This window comes from Xiphias gladius, chromosome 2, assembly GCF_016859285.1.
Source record: "Xiphias gladius isolate SHS-SW01 ecotype Sanya breed wild chromosome 2, ASM1685928v1, whole genome shotgun sequence".
Lineage (NCBI taxonomy): Eukaryota > Metazoa > Chordata > Actinopteri > Istiophoriformes > Xiphiidae > Xiphias > Xiphias gladius.
Genome location: NC_053401.1, coordinates 4,742,196 through 4,760,146, shown reverse-complemented (window position 1 = coordinate 4,760,146; position 17,951 = coordinate 4,742,196). Strand labels below are relative to the sequence as shown.

Sequence of the window (17,951 nt, the reverse complement as noted above, 5' to 3'; positions counted from 1 at the left end):
TAAACGTCCTGCGCTCCGGGGGGGACACACAACGCCATTGACCGGCCGTAACCAAGGCAGTGATAGCCTTGATAGGCTTGGTCTCCAACCGCTGTCCCTCGGCCAGATGTTACGTTAGCTGAATAGAGGATTTTAAAAAAAGAAAACTACAATTCAAGCCATTAATACAAAAAATTCAAAGAAAAGTCGTAATTTCCTTGACTGTAAGTACAGAAATATGAGCAACAAAGTGCACTTGAAGTATTCAAAGTAAAAGTACTCCTTATGCAGAGTGGTTGCTGTCAGTGTTGTTATATCTCCGGGTCATTATTATTGTTGTTATTGGTGCAAAATGCAAGCAGCTATTTCATACTGTGGTTAGTCGATGGATAAAGTAGTTTGGTTGGAGTCGGATGGAAGCGTTGTGCTCGACGCATTGTTGGGTGGTTGGATGTGAAACGATGCCTCCCATCCCAATAGCACATGGCATTAGGTGGAGGAGAAGTACAAGGTAGCACAACATAGAAACACCCAAGGGAAGCACTTCAAAATTGTACCTGTGTAAGTACAGCTGTCAATCTCGTATAAGAATATTTGTCCATATGTACAAAGGGATCAGTAGGAAAACACTTGTGGACAGAACCAGAGGAGAGGAATATTTATTGATTTCATTAAAACATTTCATGCATATACAAAACGTTTAATTTAGCCAAGCAAACACGAGAGCTCCGAGACAAAAAAAAAGATATCTCAATATGCCTTTAGCTTTGAAATGCATAGAAAACAAATAGATTTTTTTTGTTTTTTTTGCAGTTGTTCTCAATGTATTAGAAGCGGAATCACATGTTCACATATTTGGTTTTAAATTCATTGAAGTCACTGAGGAGACAAAATGTATAGATTTAAGGTCGACAGCAACGTTTCAGCTGTTGCAGACACATTCCTCAGTGTCCTCCATCAGTAACAGGCTACACCTTATTTACTCCACTAAAATACACAGAGAGCATTTCTTACTAATTGGATAACAGTAATAATGTCACCATTTGATTTGCATATTTGCATATTTTGTTACAAAGAAAGCTAATTTGCAAGCATGCGAAGCATAACAGATAAAAGGCCAGCAGTCTAATAAATGAACAGCTATTTCAGTGATAAAAAAAAAAAAAAAGAGAATCGATTGTCAGGGTGTTTCAGCTCAGGTTACATGTGCAGTTACGCCAGCTTCCGCAGGGCTTCACATAGTTTCCCCATTTCACCTAAAATAAAAGAAAAAACAAAATCAAAACAAAAGAAATTTGACCTTAACTTTAAGTTTCTATGAATCCAAACTCTTCATAGTGACTCTTTGCCTCCTTTCTATTCAACATGAGGACCAAAAGAGGGATAAAATTAAAAATCCAGCCTCCACAGTGGCTCGGTTTTTTCATTTGGTCACAAATCTTTTCTTGAGAGATTGCGTAACATGAGCGTAGACCTGTAAATCAGCGGCTCCCTACAGCGCCAGGGGTCACAGCATAAATCTAAGAGGTCGCAAGATGATCAGAGGTAGAGGAAAACAGAAATAAAACAAACATGCTACACAAAATCATATTAGTATTTTGTTTTTTGTTCTTTAAATGTCCATGATTTTTGCTTTTTCGTAGTTTTTACCTCTTTGAGGGGTCCAAGAATGATTCGAAATAAACCGTGGTTTTAGTGGTGTTTTTGTAGTGGAGGCAGCCTGCCTGGCCTGAAGTCAAAGTCAGAAGAAATAATCACACTTGTACGACGTATGATAGTAAAGCCGATTAAGCTAAGGGGGAAAGGTGCAGTGGAGCGACACCACGCGATAAAGGCCGCATGTTAAGTGAGTGAGACGATTGAAAAAGCCTACGATAATCTATAAACATTCTTATAATGTTCCAATACTGTTAAAGTTGCTGTGTGCGGACGCCAGACAGCCGCAGAATCCCTCTGGGCCAGTAAGGGACTGATCTGCTTTTGGTTAGAGACGATCTTTATAAATGAAATGATTACATTAACACAGTGACAGTCTCGCTTAAACCTCCATGACAGGTCTATAGGGCCTGGCCTGCAACCTTGTAGCCTCACACACCGTGGGGAAACGTAATCTTTAATACCAAAGAAAAAAAAAGAAAAAAAAACTTTTCCCGCAGCTTCAAATTGAGTTATTTCGTGTTACAGTAGCTTTTCCCAGTTGATCCAATTTTTATGTCCCTGTAAATAAGAAATGTTATCCTGAGAGCCTGACATACTGAGTCCCGGTTGGCTACCGTACAGTGCTATGTGTGTGTGTGTGTGTGTGTGTGTGTGTGTGCTCGGTTATAACCTGTAAACCTGTATGGAACCGGGGATGATGGGTCACAAGTGGACGCTGCTTCATTTTAACGGGTCAGAAACAAAAAAAAAAAAAAAAAAAAGTTGGGAAGACCACTGCTTTGAGAACCAGTAAATTTACCTAAAGGAAAGGAGACTGTTTTGTCCTCTCTGGGCACTAGAATAGCTAAAGTACGAGCGATACGTACTACCGATGCTGTCAGCCAGGTTCCTGAGCTGCTGGGTGTTGTCCAGCACTTCGATACTCTGGGTGTAGGGGTTGTAGCGCACCGTGAAAGGCCTGGGGATGGTGGCCGCGAATTTCCTGCGGACACAAAAGGCGCTGGTGTTAAACTAGTTGAGTGTGCGACCCGAGGGTCATGGTGCATATACACTCCAAAGGAAATGAGTAAAAAAAAAAAAAAAGACGTTTCTTACCTGACTTTCTCTTTGCCATCCTCAAAGCTCTCGGCAACGAAGTAAACGGGCTGGTACTCTGTGATCGGGTACTTCTGGAGGCTGGTCTTGTCGGGGTCAAAGGGCTGGAGTTGGGGCTTGTCTGTCAAGCAGTACTGAAAGAAAACGGTGTTGAAAAAAGAAAAAAAAGAAAAGGATGTATTCAGTGCCACTTTTTTCACCGCATGGATTTCAATTAGATGTGTGTGTCTATTCCCGTCACGGGTGTCAGTGTGCAGGAAGTGCAGCTCCGCCGATGTGACGCGGCAGAGCGCACATCCTGTGCTGACCGCCGCTGATGTAACTTGTGACCTCGGTGGCGGAGCCGCCCATCCACTCACCCGGTGAACCGCGTTTACCCGCGCCCCGCTGGGCCCGCAGGGCCGACTCCCCCAGTGACACATTAAACCCCCCGAATCTGGGTGGACCACTAACCCACTGCCTGCGCCGCGCTGCGGTTGCGCAACGAGGCGAATATGGTATAACAACAGATGGGGGGTCAGCGGGAGGTAGCCCCCCCCCCTTACCTGCAGCTCTCCAAACGATGAAAGCAAGCCAGCTCCATACGCTTTGATCTCCGAGCCCTGCTTGCACAGGCCAAACTCCACTGTGAACCAGTACACCTGAGGACACGCATAAGAATAATAAAAGGATGATTTATACGATAAACCCAGACAAGAGTTCACAAAAACAAGGACGGCTGATCTAGGGTTGGTTGACAGGCTCCTCGAGATTCCCAAAACCCAGAGATCGTTGAGGACATTTAAAGGATCAGTGCACATAAAAAAAAACCAGCAACATATGTTCTCAATAATGTCTTGCGCTACCTTGTCATGCATATAGTTTTTGTTTTACGTGCCCGGATTTTGATATATATCCATTTCTAGGATCACAGCATTACCCAGTTACGTTGAAAGAGTGAAAATCTTTTTCCAGAAACCGTTGTTATCCCGCTACCCCGGATAATCCCCAAACCATGCTGTCTGGGTTGAATAGGGACTATTTCTTTTGCAGAAGGCACTTCCCACTAAAATTGCCCACGTGGTGTCACATGGCTGTCGAAAGTGAGGCCGCATAACTTCTGAGGCAAGAAATAACACATTCCTCCTCTCGCGGATGAAAAGCTGAACTCGCACTGGTACTCATGTCAGTGCACTCAGCTGGTACGATCATTAGCCTGTGGTGGCTGATGCCGTATAGCCATAGAACAGTTTGCCGACTCCCTCCTCCGATTTTGCTTCTGTTACAATAAGCTTAGCGTTCATCATTATTATCCCCCTAATAGTCCTTTATAGATGCAGTGGCCACTGTTCAACAAAAGCCTCTCAGCTTTACATAGTCTAACTTTAACATTTAGAGAGATAACACTAGAATTATCTGCGTGCCTATATGCCACTAGAGGTAAGAGAGATTTTCCGCCACTCATAGTGTGTAATTACAAAACCCAAAACAAGACCTCCTCAGCATTTCATTTAAAATCCATCAAATATTTGCACTGGAGCAGTCATTTCAAAAGGAGTCCCTGACTTAATGTTCATTTTTCTGGGGGGCTTTGACATGAAAACTCCTGTTTTTGTCTCACTTAGCTGAAAATAGATAAAAACAAACCCGTCTCAGTGCAACTAAGGATAACTTCTAAATCAAGGCATCTTCGATGAATCTGCCCGAATCATGTTCACGTAATATCATTATTTCTCACGTGCGCAGTACTCACAGTAGCAAGCTTCTCAATGTACTCGTCGGGGGCACCGAGGGAGGCAAGTCCGATTTCCTATACGGAACAGGAGCAAAGCAGACAGGGCAAGAGAATGAAAAGTGGCGGAACGCCATGTCAGGTGAAGGCGCTGCGCGGGGATCCGGGGTGACCGGAGTGTTGCAGCGGCACAAACGAGCGCACGCCAACAGGATACGGAAGAGTAGAAAATATATTCGAAACAGAAATCAAAGCTAGAAAAGGGATATGCGGTGTGATACTATAATTCCAATGTATGCGCGAAACCAATAGTGCAGTTTCCTTTAGTTTTGTTAGCGCATGATGAATGCAGTCTAATACATGAAAATAAATATAATATGCACAGAATATGAAATGTGTAAATCTAATACTGACTTAGCTGCGATGTTTATTAAAGGCTCTAATTGGTTTTGGATCACTGATTAAAGCGAGTGTTTAATTACTTCTGCCCTGACAGGACACTATATTACCTGTGAGAACTGGGCAAAACTAGGGTCAGCAAACAGAGGAACGTGCCCCAGGAGCTCATGGCAGATATCCCTGTGTCGGAGACAAAAAAGAAAAGACTCTTTCACATCATACAATTTATGTGTTTTTTTCCTTCCTTAGTGGACTGAGTGCAGACACTAAACACTCACGGCTCAGGTGTGTACGTGGGCTTGGAGCCGTGGCGGATGTACTGCGTGGAATGGAAGACGCGGAAGGCGAGGCCGGCCAGGAAGTCCCGGGACGAGAGCAGGCCGGCCACGGGGCGAAGCCGGAAACCTGTGCACGCTTCATTTTAAGAGACAGACAGATGAAAGGGAAGGAGAGGGTGAGTGTCTGGTTGTGTTGAATAACCGTGGCTGGAGAGGGGAGGGAGGGAGGGAGAGGAAGTACGGCGTTTGAATAGGTTCTGGCCTCCCACATTCGCACTTTCTATCCTTAGAAGAACATCTGTTCACCAATTTTAACATTTGAGATTTGGACGGTGGATTGGGGCCACAGAGAAAAAAGTCAAAATATTAGAGAAAAGCTGAATATTTCAAGAAAAAAATTGTACTATTTTGGCTGTAAACTACTTTATTATGTAAATATTATGACCTAATTCTCAAAATCTAACAGTGCCCCTAATACTCACAATGCAAAGAAATTTTCAAACATGATGTAAAATAACATTATAACTAAGACTACAGGCAATAAAATAATACAGCAGACGCAGTGAAGTAGAGGGGCAAAGGGGTTTCACGGCTGACTGGCAAACCGTGTAACACATAGTAATGTCGTAATGCGTCCCAAAAAAGGTACAAAACCTTTTTAGGCCTCTGTAATACAAAAAAAAAAACGTTCCGGAGTTGACGTAAGTGACATGATAGACGAAGATGTAATATGCTGGGCACGGGACTTACACTGCAGGAAGCGGGACACATCCTCCAGCTGTGGGATGTTGTCCTGCCTGTAGCCGCAGTATTTCTCCAGCAGGGGGAAGACCCGGTTGTGCTCGCGGCAGGCGTGAGTCGGGTACAGAGTCTTCAGCTCCTTGAACACCGTGCCCCACGTGGCCTTTTCCTCCTCTGTGTACTCCACTCTAGGGATGCTCTGGCCACTGGGGGGGGAGGGGGGGCAAAGACAGGAGGTTATTGTGTCGTTGTTGGCATCACTGTTGGTTTGTGCTGATTTTGTATGTGTGTTTTTTGTTGAATTTTTGTGTGTCGGTATAAAGGCCCCTCTGGGGACAAGCATTGCAAAGTTAAGGCACAGAGTGCACCACTCTCCCAAAAGGGGTCTCAGACTTTTGGACCCCACTGTATGTGCTGCAGTATGTGACACTTGAGTTATGATTTACACTTGTCCCTCTAAAAATTAACATTAAATACATTTTAAAAAATGTTACATACTGTTATACTACATGAACAGTAAAGAGTGATAAAGGGTAAGTACATACATACAACAGCAAATAGACACAGAGCATAGGGACAGTATGTATTGAAGCAAAATGGTGCTGCGACACGTGTAGCGGTGTTTGCCTAAAGTCTTTCTATTTTATGATGGTGTGAAATTTTCTTAAAGTGTTGCTCCATCCTGGGACACTAACAGTCTCCATTGAGAACCAGGAAAATTAAATTAAATGAATGGGGGGGGGTAAGCAGCTCTTTAAAGCGCCCGGTGGCAAGATTTGAAAAGGTCTGTTTTTTAGCACCACCTAGTGGTGGTATCAAGAAAAACTTTTTAAAAAGGGCCAACATTTATATATAGAGGCATTAAAAGGATGTTGACCCTCCACATTTTATGTATTTGAATAAGTTCTAGTTTTTTACAATGAATATATTAATTGTAAAAAACTAGAGTGCCAAAACTAGAACTTTTATTATATATATTATATATATATAATTTATATATATAATAATTCTGCGCCCTTTAATAGATTTCTTAATGTACATTTTCCCTTTATAAACATTATATTTGCATTCCTCAATTCCTATATCCTTCCCCATTGTCATGTACTACATATTCTTGGTAACAGCTCCACAAATGCTACCAAATTGAAATCCAAATTTTTAAATGTTGTCTATTTGGGAGCAGTTTATTTCATGCATCTGGGAAATTACATTGTAGCTACATGTATTTGTTAAGTCCATAATCAAAATTAAGAGGAATTTCCTTGAGAGAACTAGATTTTGATTGATAGATCCATTTAAAGCCAAGTAAATATTTGTTTATTATTTATTATTACATTATTCCCCATTTTTGTTGAATTGTAGGCTTCACCATAGCCTTTTATTTTAATTTTTTTCCATGTCCAACTATGCTGCTGGGCACTGTGCTATGCGATCAGTTGGACTTGCCTAATTGGGAGCGTACTAACGCTGCCTGAATTTTCCCCCTACAATTAGTATCAAAACACAACAGACCTTCCTTAGAATGTACGGGACGATGGGACTGCACAGGCGCCGAATCGCTTCGTTACTCGTCAGTGTTACACAGCTATGTACGTGTGAGCCACCTCAGTGGGCGTTTCACTGGGCTTGGCGCTCTTTGTAGCGCCTGTGAAAAACACTTTTAAATTATACACATAAAGACTAAAGTCCTTTAAATCAACCCCCGGGCTTCCTGTCATTTGTCCCTTTTTTGTTAATGATAATTTACAAGGCAAAGGAGGGAAAGAAAACCACTCAGATTTTTTATAACAAATTCCCCCGTAACTTTTTCTCCAGACCCGGAAAACAGGCGCAAAAAGGGGCAGAGATCAAGAATAAAGATTTTTAAGAGCAGTTACTGTCTGTAGTTGTAGGCAATGTCAGCAAACTCCTTCCTGCGGGTTCTGTACACTGGATCTGTGAAACCCTGAATACACACACACACACACACACACACACACAAAGGAAAGCCATGTTAGATCTCATGATCGCAGCCCGGCTACTCTCAGCTAAATCAAAGAGTGGAAATCCTCTGCTAAGACTAAACCCTGTGGCCTTTGACAGCATTATGCAGTCCGTCTCTAATAAGAGCACACAAATAAATATTCAAATGAGGCCTTTGTAGAGTGTTTTTCAGCTTATGATGAATACATTTTGCTTTAATGGCGGTGGCAAAAGGGAGCAATTATCTATAATTATAGGGGCTCAATTAAAGCAATGACATCAATTTGTGTGTCTAGATAGTTTCCATCAGAATAGACAGCAGAGCCTAGCCTGTCATCTCCGCACCCCCCCGTCTTTCATAAGACACGTGGGCGTGAGTGGACACGTATTCACACAAAACTCGCACGCACGCACACGCACGCGGAGCACACATATACGGAGGCAGGATGTGGCACACAGACGGCGACGGATGAGTCAGTCCTCACCGGGTGATCTGCATCCAGCTCGGAGCCGTAACTGAGGATCTGGTTGGCGAAGCGGTCCAAGTCCTGGATGTCATTAGGGAACCATGGCACTGGAGCATAATAACAGTTATTAAACATCGATAATTTATGTTTTTATTCAACATGTATTTATTCAGGTCAGATCAATTTAGCATTCATTCCACAAACACTGCGGAGAAGGAAGAAAATTTAGAAATCCTGGAAATTTTTAATGTTAGTAGAACAAAAGACGTGTTTTTAGACATAAGTTTGTGCTCGTTACTTTATCTCTGAGCCCTTTTATGCCATATTGTGCAGAGCTAAAATGATTAGTCGATTAATCAACAACACATTAATATTATTTTGATAATCGCTTATTCATTAAGGTAATTTTTCACGCAAAAATACCAACTATTAATAGTCCCACTACGGATTTGTGGCTTCTCTCTTTTTTTTTTTTTTTATATCACTGCAAACTGAATAATTTTGGGTTTTTGACTGTTTGTCAAACAAAACAAGACAAAGACGTCACATTAAGGGCTGCAACTTACCATTATTTTCATTATTGATTAATCTGCCGATTATTTTTTTTGATTCATTGAATTGTGTTTTAACCTATGAAGAGTGAAAAAATGTCCATCCCAGTCCAAGGTGATGCCTTTTCCAACTACTAGTCCAAAACCCAAGTATAATTGGGTTACAATGGTATAAAACAAAGAAAAACAGCAAATCTTCACATTGAAGAAGCAAAACCAGATCTTTTTTTTTCCATTGTTTCCTTATTTTGGCTTGAAAATTGACAATCGATTCTTTGATTATCAGAATAGTTGTAGATTATTCTTCTGTCAATTGACTAATCGATTTTTTTAACTTTTTTTTTTTTTTTTTTTTTTTTTAACCTTGGACTACTTTCCACTATTTTCATTTTACATTTACATTACCAGTCGATTAATTGACAATGAAAATAGTGTTAGGTTACTGAAATAAACAAGTACAATACAAACTGATATTGATATTGGTAATGTAGATGATGATTTGCCTATAGGATTTTTTTTTTTTTTCAGTGTCACGGCATTTTGACACTCAACAGAACAGTACATGAGGGGCATCTGCTAGTTCATTTGGATTTATGACCCTCAAAAAAAACACTGGGGCCCAATCATCAATCTACATTTGTGCCGTGTGGTCCACCCTGAGGCCCCATGAAGACAATAGGCCCCTGCCAGGCCCCTCTATAAACAGGCTGCCTCCAAAACGGGGCCATAAATATCCCCCCCCCCCGTCCACTTGACCCTGACCAGTAGACCTCAGTGTCTCTGTGGGGTCGAAGGGATGATCCATGGTGGCCCTGTCTGTCTCAGCCTGCCACGACCTTGGCATGTTCGCCTTCCCTGTGTTCGTCTGGGGCCGAGACACAGAGCTCTTCTGTTCATGCCAGGCCTGTTGGTCCTCAGTAGCTAAACTAATGTCATTGTGGAAACAACTAATAAAGGCATCTAGATGTGGGCGACGGGCCATCAGTCTCATCGGCGACACTGGATGTCCATTACTAAGTCTGGCTGGGGGGTTCATAAACCACCACCACCCAACAGCCGTCAGTCTGCTCCGTTGAGAAATGGCTCATTTCAGCTGTGTGAGACTGTAGGGGTGACGATTTCGGTCCACTTCGTTGACCCAGACTGAGAAGTCTCAACAACTCTACCCGCTAAACATGTTAACATTGTCGCTGTTAGTATGTTAGCATGCTATTTTTAGCATTTGGCTCGAAGCACCGATTTGCTTAAGTACGGAGTCACAGATGCTGGCGTGCCCGCAGGCTCTTGCTCTGGTTGGAAATCAAAATTCACTGAACCAAAAATGGCCAAATCTGTGGGTCTAATAACATGTGACGCAAAAAATTCAATACTCCTTAAAGTCGAGGGAACAATTTGGAAGCAATCATTTCGTTCACAAGAAACTGATATCTGGTCAGTGTGGCGCATCGCACGAGATGCGAGTAAACTGGTCCTAAATGGATCAGTTCTTGGCACCGGCGGGGAGGTTATGTCGTCACCTGTGTCTGTTGGTTGGTTCCTTGGGGTATTGTGTTGGCGGAATTACGCAGAACGTACTGAACCAATTTGCACAAAAACTTGCTGGAGGGATGGGGCGTGCGCCAGGGGAGGGACCATTAACTTTTGGCATGGATCCGGTCAAAGGGGCAGATCAAGGGAATTTTTTTTTTAAACCACTTTCCCTAACATTCCCTAACATAACTCTACTGAGCGCCATTTTAGTCGTTCATTTATTTGTTATGTTTTGAGATGCGGCTCCTTAATAGACATCAGGACAGTTTTGCTTGATCTCTGCTCGCCACGAATAGTGATGCAAACTGTAAGATCACATTTAGCATCAGTTCCTTCTAAGCCTGATCACAAAGAGATAAGCAATGAACAACATGAGTGGCGTGATATCAGTGGCGTCCATTTGGAAACTCCCCTCTCACAACATATGGAGCTTTGACATTCACACACATTTAATGTTTTTATTACGTCAAGGATCCATCTTTATCTTGTTCAGAGCACAACCTCTTACGACATTTACACACACTGTCCCACCTGTATCCTTCTGTTTGTTGCGTGACAGCTCGTGCACGTGGCCGCTGATTTGTGTACGCAGGCCGTCAATGACCTCATCCAAGGCCTGGGAGCAGGTGGAGTCCACGCTGATGAAGAACTCGTACTGGTCTTTGTTCATCCGTGACGGGCGAGACTCGATGTGCGTCAGGTTGATGCCCTTCTCCTGCGGAAACAAAGGGACAGGGGAGACTCTGGTGAGACCTGAGCCGACGTTTGTTGGTGTTTTTACAGAACTTGTGCCGTTTTGTCGCTCAGCTCCAAATACATGTATTTTAGGTCATTTTTCGGTTTGTCGCATGCAGAGGGTTCATCATAAAAAAGACAAAGTCAAAATTTAAACGGCTCCTGTATGTGTCAATCAAGTGCAAATATTTTTGCTGTAGCCGGCTGCGGCACTATCTTTGTTCCACCACTAGAGGGTGATGTGAGGTCAGGAAAATCGGTGGCTACCGTTTCTCAGGCTCGGTGTAGTCCACCCTGATCTCGGGCAAGGGCTGCCTTGAACTCTCTCTCTCTCTCTGCAAACTGAAGCCGAGCCAGACAGACAGGACTTGCACAGCAAAGGCATTGGGGACATACTGTAATGGCTTGGGGGCAAAAATGGTCAGATAAATCCCCCTGACCTGCTGCCATTTAGGGCTTTCCTCATGCTGCAGCATGAACACAAGTGCCATGGGAAGGTTCTAGACGTTTTTGGACATGATGACAAAACGAAGAGGCTCTGGCTCGCGTTGGAAAGCATTTTTCCTCAAGCGGTAATTGCAATCAAAAATGTGTTTATTGTCTATGTAACTTTTGGGGAGGGAGAGGGAGTGTGTTGTTCTCTGTCTTCTATAGGCCAAGTAAAGAGGGAGGGCGTGAGCAGCAGGGCCTCCCGTTTTCTCCCATCTGGATCCCATTCAACACATAACAGGCTTTTTGAGGTCCATGTGGTCCTGCGTCCCCCTGAACTGATACAGACCTGTCCAAAGACAGAGTCCGGGCTGGCATTTGAAAGAAAAGATGACAGAGATCACTCTTTTTTGTGATGTCATATTATCTATTCGCCGGCTGCAGACATAACATATTAAAGGAATTAAATTTTCAATTATTTAACTTAATTCCTGTAGGAATTCTCTATAAATTCAAGAATACGAAACATAAAATAATTTTAACTACACTGAATGTATTATGCATACGGAGCTTTTAAAACTGATGAGCCAGGAGAGGATCTAGTCTAGACACAAATAATTCGACGAGTCAGAGATTTTTAAACGCTGAGAGAATTAAGATACAGATGGTGAGAAAAGGGGCTGCATTTAAATACGTGGAAGATGCCCCTTAATATTTTGTACATTCTTTGCATTTAGCACGATGAACAGAAGGGTAAAGCACTGGGATGACAACATTTAAATTACAATAGTCTAACAGTCAAGTATGTTTAATGTTCGGGGATTTTACCAGCTTTGGAAGCAATATATGCCCCTGCCCTCAGAGAAAAGCTCAAAAAGTTCTTTGATATTGCTTTTCCTGTGCACAAAGAGAAATACTTCAATGTGTGCCATTGGTGGCCTGGTCCAGCTTAACATAGCCAAGCCTAAATCCTACACCCAGCAGGATGCAGAGGTCATTTCTGCCCGATTTCCGTCCCCCTCTGAGCCGTCCCTCCACGCCAGTGCAGGTGACATTAACCCCTTCCGTCGCCCCGGCCGAGGTGCGAGGTCAGCGTCGGCCTGTGACTCTGACTCGTCACATGAAAACCACGCTGCAGCCGGCTGAGGTCGGAGCGGGCCCCTGGCTTTGGCTCATCACATGAACACCACGCTGCCATGTCACATGCGAAACTTGAGTCTCAGGCGGTTAAGTGTGGCAGTTTGAGCGCGCGACCCTCTGAATGAAACGTGGAGATTAGGCATTCACAAGATGACAGTGAACACATGACAGATAACGCGGCTGCTCAGCTGAAGGTTAGCACATGCTTCGACTGAGCACCCGTTTTTTTTTTTTTTTTAATTTATCATTTTTGAACAAGGAAGACGTGCAGCACGTTCTCTTCAAAGCTGTGTTTTCAGGGGAACCAGCGTGTTACATTGCCTTAAGCCAAAGGGTGCTGACGGTTTGGGGATCGTTTGAGACGTTTTTACAGAAAATCTGGAAATTAGGGGAGAGCGGAGGAGGGGGAGGAGGGGGTGGTGCAGGGGGAGGATCGGTAAAGTGGGAGCTCATAGGTTCAAAGAGGATCCTGATGTTCGCTGCTGCACTTGGAGAGCAGCATTTGGCACATATTGCGTATTGATCACCGTATACCCGCCCACATCTCCACCCCCCGAAAAACACATTGCTGAGGAATTTCTCCACAAAAAAATATTTGTTTAACCTAAAACATTTGTATCTTGAGAATTTTGGCTTTTTTTTTTGGTTTTTTTTTGTTTTGTACTGTTTTCCTGCAAAATGTTCAGGAGACATGTTTTTTTTTGTTTCCCCTGCAAGAAGAGCAAACTCGAATCTTGACAGGACTTTGATGTCAAAGATTAAACAATGGAGCAGCTGCCAATCGGTGTTTGCTTCGAGCCTTCACACAGTCACGTAGACACAGGCAGTTTAGATCGATTGGGGAAAAAAAAAAAAAAAGAATAAAAAAACATGACTCGCATTCACTTTCTTGTGGTTGCAAGCATTCAGATGCCAAGCTCAAGTCCTGGATTCAAAATTTCACTTAAGTGAACATACGAAACTGTTATCAGCAAAATGCCACTTACGCATGAAGATCTTAAGTACTTGCATGCAAAGCTGTCTTTTTGGTGTGTTGTTTTATTATATTGGATTATCATTACCAACGCATTACCATGTAAGCAGCATTTTAAAGGGGCAGTCTACCAGCTTTACACACGAAGTTCCGTTTAAACGTCACAAGCCTGTGTGAGGCGGTCGAGTGACGTCTCAGCTGGGAGCTCTCCAAAAAAATAACCCCGACGATGTCATAGTGATGTCAGCAGGGTTAACGCGACTTGGATTTGAGTCTCAATATTTTTACAAAAGTTAAAATTTAAAGAAACGAACAAAAGCCTGGGTTGCATAGTGGAGGCGTGAGGTTTAAAAGATGCGGGCGGTTTAAAAGGAGGCAGGGGAGGGTCTAATGAAAGACGTTATTGAATTGCATTATGGGAAACGTAGGATCCAGGCTCGTTCGAGGGACGAAAATCCAGAATATCTCAGTCTCTGCTGCTTAAATCTTTATCATTCTTCTTTGAATCTGTCTCTTGTGAATTCCCCAACTTTATAAAAGTACGTTACTAAATCGCTGGTTAGTCCCTTAAATATTATAGTTGGCTATGCTGGACTAATTTTAACTGATTTCTAATAATGAAATTTATAATAGTAAAGTTTAATAATTCTGTACGCTGACTATATGTTTTGTATTATTTTTTTTTTTTTTAATTACTCCAAAATTTCTCCAAAGTGACATCTGTTGCTTAGGCTTATTACCCCAAAGATATTCGGCACAATTGAGAAGCCGAAAACGGGGAACGTTTAGCATTCCTGGTGTAAAAATGACGATTAACTGCTCATCGAAACAGCTGCTGATTCATTTTCCGTCCCCCTCGGCCGATCGGCTAATCGACTAACCGTCGCAGCTCCGCAGTTAGTCCCCGTCCGCCTCTGCAACCCGCCAGCGAGCGGCCGGTGCGCTGCCAGTGACTGTTTCGTTACTGCCGGGTGCCTGGAGGAGGTGGGTTAGTGGATCAAAGAGCCACCTGTCATGTTTGCACACGACTGATACACAAACATCCAAGATAAGCTCAGTTTGTTTAGTTTCCTTCTTGTAAAGGGTCTAACAAGGCCATGAAAACTATAACAACTACAACGACTCCAGTTAATCATATACATAACCTACTCTCCTCTGCCCAGAGAGTTAGAGCTAGATGTAGTGGCCGGTAATGTCACGTACTGGATCTTGTGACGCAGTAGTATATTAACATCTGAAGAATTGAAAACGTAAATTTCTGTTCATGCAGTTTGTTCTGTTTGATGTTGTTTGATGTTATTCAATAACTTTGTGAACATGAGAGACCCGAGGAAGCTTGAGCCACTCATCGTGTCTGTCTGTCGCTCTGGATCGGCCCATTGCTGTCCCAAAGGAGCAGTTCGTCATTTTGAGAAATTTTGTTTATTTTTTTTTAAACATTCAGCCTATTTGTTCTCTCGTAAGCTCTTTTATTATTGGAAAAATGGGTCTTTTGTGGAATCCTCTGACTCAAATGCATTTCAGAATTATCATTTAAAACAACATTTGATTGGTTTTTTTTTTAAAGTTACACGTACAGTCAATTTTAGCCACTTGAAGAACCACAAGCCTAGAGTAGTTAGCTTTACCCCACGTAGATCAGCACACTCCGGCATTAAATGAACATTCTCTGGTTGGTTGTTAACTGCGGGAGGAACAGCCTGTAATTTTGCAGCACCAATGAAGAAGCGCAGTTTGCACCGTATCGCCTGGGGCCAATTCAGACCAGGTTCCCTGGTGACGTGGTACCTTGCACCGTGTCTCATTGTCTGAGAGGAAGAACAGCTAACGCTAATGGTGGCTGACGACATTTTTTTTTTTTTTTCCCCCTAGTTTTATGCCCAGGCGAGGACTTGTCACGGCTCCGGACAGCCATGGGGTCGCAGAGCATGGGAATTTTCCGCTGATCATTTGAAGATCAGGGGAAGCGTAAGGGCTTCCGGCAGAGAGTGACGGGGTGACGGCATGCTTGTGTGCTGTCGGCGGAAAAGTTAGGTTTACCTCAAAGAGCCGCAGGGCCTTGGCTAAAGCGCCGACCTCCTCTTTCAGGGAGAAGATGCAGGATATCACCTCTGACCTCTTGTTGGTCTCCTCCTCCAGGTACATGGAGCCCCTTCTCTTCTGTTGAGAAGGACACATTTGAGCTAAAAAACACGAGGCTTAAATGCGGAGTTGTGCTCAAGTTTTTTCATTTTCATATGCACTTTAGATTTTTTTATTTTGCACAAGCAGCATCTCACACCACTGTTACTATAGAAATCAGCAAAATAGAAGGAGGGGATACTAAACGCAAAGCCGGTCTAAAATAAAAACAAAGTATTTTAGGTAGGCTTGATCTCCTTGGGATCTCCTGTGATGGAAAAACAGTTTTTTAACCCTGACTCTGGCCATACTGAGCTTTCAAAACCCCTCGTCTCCACTTTTGTGGTCAAGAGGATCTGTAAATCTCAGGTTCTCTAATCGTACCGTTGCCGTTCGACTTGGTCTTGGGTCTCGTTTGGTGCGTCTTGTGGTTAAGCGCGGCCACGTGAAAGAGGAAGTGCATTAGGTCTGGTTGAAAGCCATGACGTTCTGCATTCTAGGTGTCGGATCATGACGCTTGAGGCCCCTTCAAACCTTCAACCTTTAGACGCCGACGCCTGCAGCAGCAGCAGCAGCGTTAGTAGTCGTGATGGCGTGACCATGCGCGCCACACATCGGGGGACTTTCAACAAACGAGAGAAGGGACGTGAGCGTTTTCTCCGCAGGTCCGTCGATAAGGAGCAGAATATCCCTCAGATGGAGATATATCTGCACAGTTATGAATTACATACATTAACTAAATTTAACATTTCATCTCCCGTTGTCAGATTCTTTTTCTTGAACAAATCCATGGACGGAAACCCTAAATGCTATGCTAGTCTTGCCTGCAGGAGCCCACTTTAAAACCAGAGGGCTTTTATTAGGGCTCCGACTAATGATTCATTTCACTATCGATTATCAAATATGTTTAATTTATGACCGCATAGGACAATCAAAGGCAGGAAAAATCCTCAGGTTTAAGAATCTGGGACTAGGCAACGTTTGAAAAGTCACTTAAATGATTGGATTATCGACTCGTCGACCAATTATTTCATCTCTGGCTTTTACAAACGTGAGCGAAAGATCTCCAGTCTGATTATACCTGTATAAACAGGACCTTTTCTAGAGACCACTTTTGCCAGGACCTTGTCATATTTTTCCAGATGTATTCTGAACCTGCTCGTATTGTCCATTTTGCCAGTGACACCGGCTGCTCTTTGCCCCCTATTCACTGAGGCGCCTTTGCAGTTCCCTGCTTTGTCCGCAGTTCTACCTGGAACATTCCGGCTCTAACTGTCTCCGTTACCGTTGCTGCGTTCAGCAGCAGACTGACTTGACTTAGTAGGTTAAAAAAAAAAACGTTACATCCAGTCACTCGCTTTTTTTTCTTTTCTGCCTACAGTGACCCTGTCGTGACAGAAGAGCACAAATAAGCTGACGAATTTGTTCCTGAGGGGAAAAAAACAACAAAACAAAAATGCATAAACAACCAACTAATGCAAAGCGTTTTTAAATGAATACAGCAGCTAGTGTAACACGTGCAGTGTCCGCAGCCAGATTTACCCCGGGGCCTTGGCCGTCCGTCTCCGCCTCGAGGCCGTAGTTCCCATTGACCCTCTTGTACGCGGCGTCCATCCTCGTGCTCTTCAGGTAGAAGGTCTGCGTGCGCTGATGCTGAACTGTGAGCCCTCAGTGAAGTTTTTGCGAGCAGCTCGTGTCTATTAAAACCCCTCCGCTTTAAAGCAGGGCCACGTGACAACCCCCCCCCCCACACACACACACACACACCCCACCACCACCACCACCCCCCCACCCGGTCTGTCACGGGATGGTTGTTGTGAAACGGAATTACAATGGCACATCTGGTTCTTGTTGTCCACCGCTGGGGTTGAGGTTGCCCCTGGGTGTGCTATGCGGACTTTCTGCTGGGGGGGGGGGGGGGGGGTTTGTTTGTTTGGTTTGTGTGCCTCCCTGGGTTTGTGGGCCCGTGCGGCCTGACAGGCCTGGCGACAGGTTGAAGTGACACAGAAACAGTCGGAAAAACACGGGTTTGAAAAAAAGACACCGACCATCGCAGACTCCTCTGACCCTCGGCGGTGGAAGTCAGATCCTAGTTACAGTTGCGGTTCAAATGAAGCGCTTTTCAACACAAAGTAAGACCAAAATAAAACAGGATAACATAAGAAAAACGAGAGTGTAACA

At 43.6% G+C, this 17,951-nt stretch overlaps 1 protein-coding gene across 6 annotated transcripts; it reads right to left on the bottom strand.

Moving 5' to 3' along the window:
• Positions 1-641: 641 nt before the first annotated feature.
• Positions 642-17,447, bottom strand: pah (phenylalanine hydroxylase). 6 transcript variants are annotated; one of them, XM_040143846.1, is made up of 13 exons: positions 17,313-17,447; positions 15,690-15,809; positions 10,904-11,087; positions 8,310-8,398; positions 7,740-7,807; positions 5,872-6,068; positions 5,122-5,257; positions 4,954-5,023; positions 4,466-4,522; positions 3,279-3,374; positions 2,734-2,867; positions 2,505-2,620; positions 642-1,235 (listed from the first exon to the last, which is right to left on the bottom strand). In XM_040143846.1, the coding sequence occupies exons 1-13, from the start codon at positions 17,382-17,384 to the stop codon at positions 1,192-1,194; spliced, it is 1,383 nt and encodes a 460-aa protein (XP_039999780.1). In that variant the 5' UTR covers positions 17,385-17,447; the 3' UTR covers positions 642-1,191. The 6 variants fall into 6 exon arrangements, 2 of the variants coding, with proteins under 2 accessions (XP_039999780.1, XP_039999770.1); XM_040143836.1 differs by having other exon boundaries at positions 1,168-1,235; positions 2,438-2,620; XR_005708770.1 differs by having other exon boundaries at positions 1,173-1,235; positions 2,309-2,620.
• Positions 17,448-17,951: the final 504 nt, after the last annotated feature.

Excerpts from the sequence above, each read along its gene's own strand:
- pah (XM_040143836.1), bottom strand. The coding sequence starts at position 17,384 with ATGGACGCCGCGTACAAGAGGGTCAATGGGAACTACGGCCTCGAGGCG. Across the intron at positions 8,399-10,903 it reads CAACAAACAGAAGGATACAG|TGCCATGGTTCCCTAATGAC; the intron begins GTGGGACAGTGT and ends ATTATGCTCCAG. Across the intron at positions 2,868-3,278 it reads CATCGTTTGGAGAGCTGCAG|TACTGCTTGACAGACAAGCC; the intron begins GTAAGGGGGGGG and ends GTTTTCTTTCAG.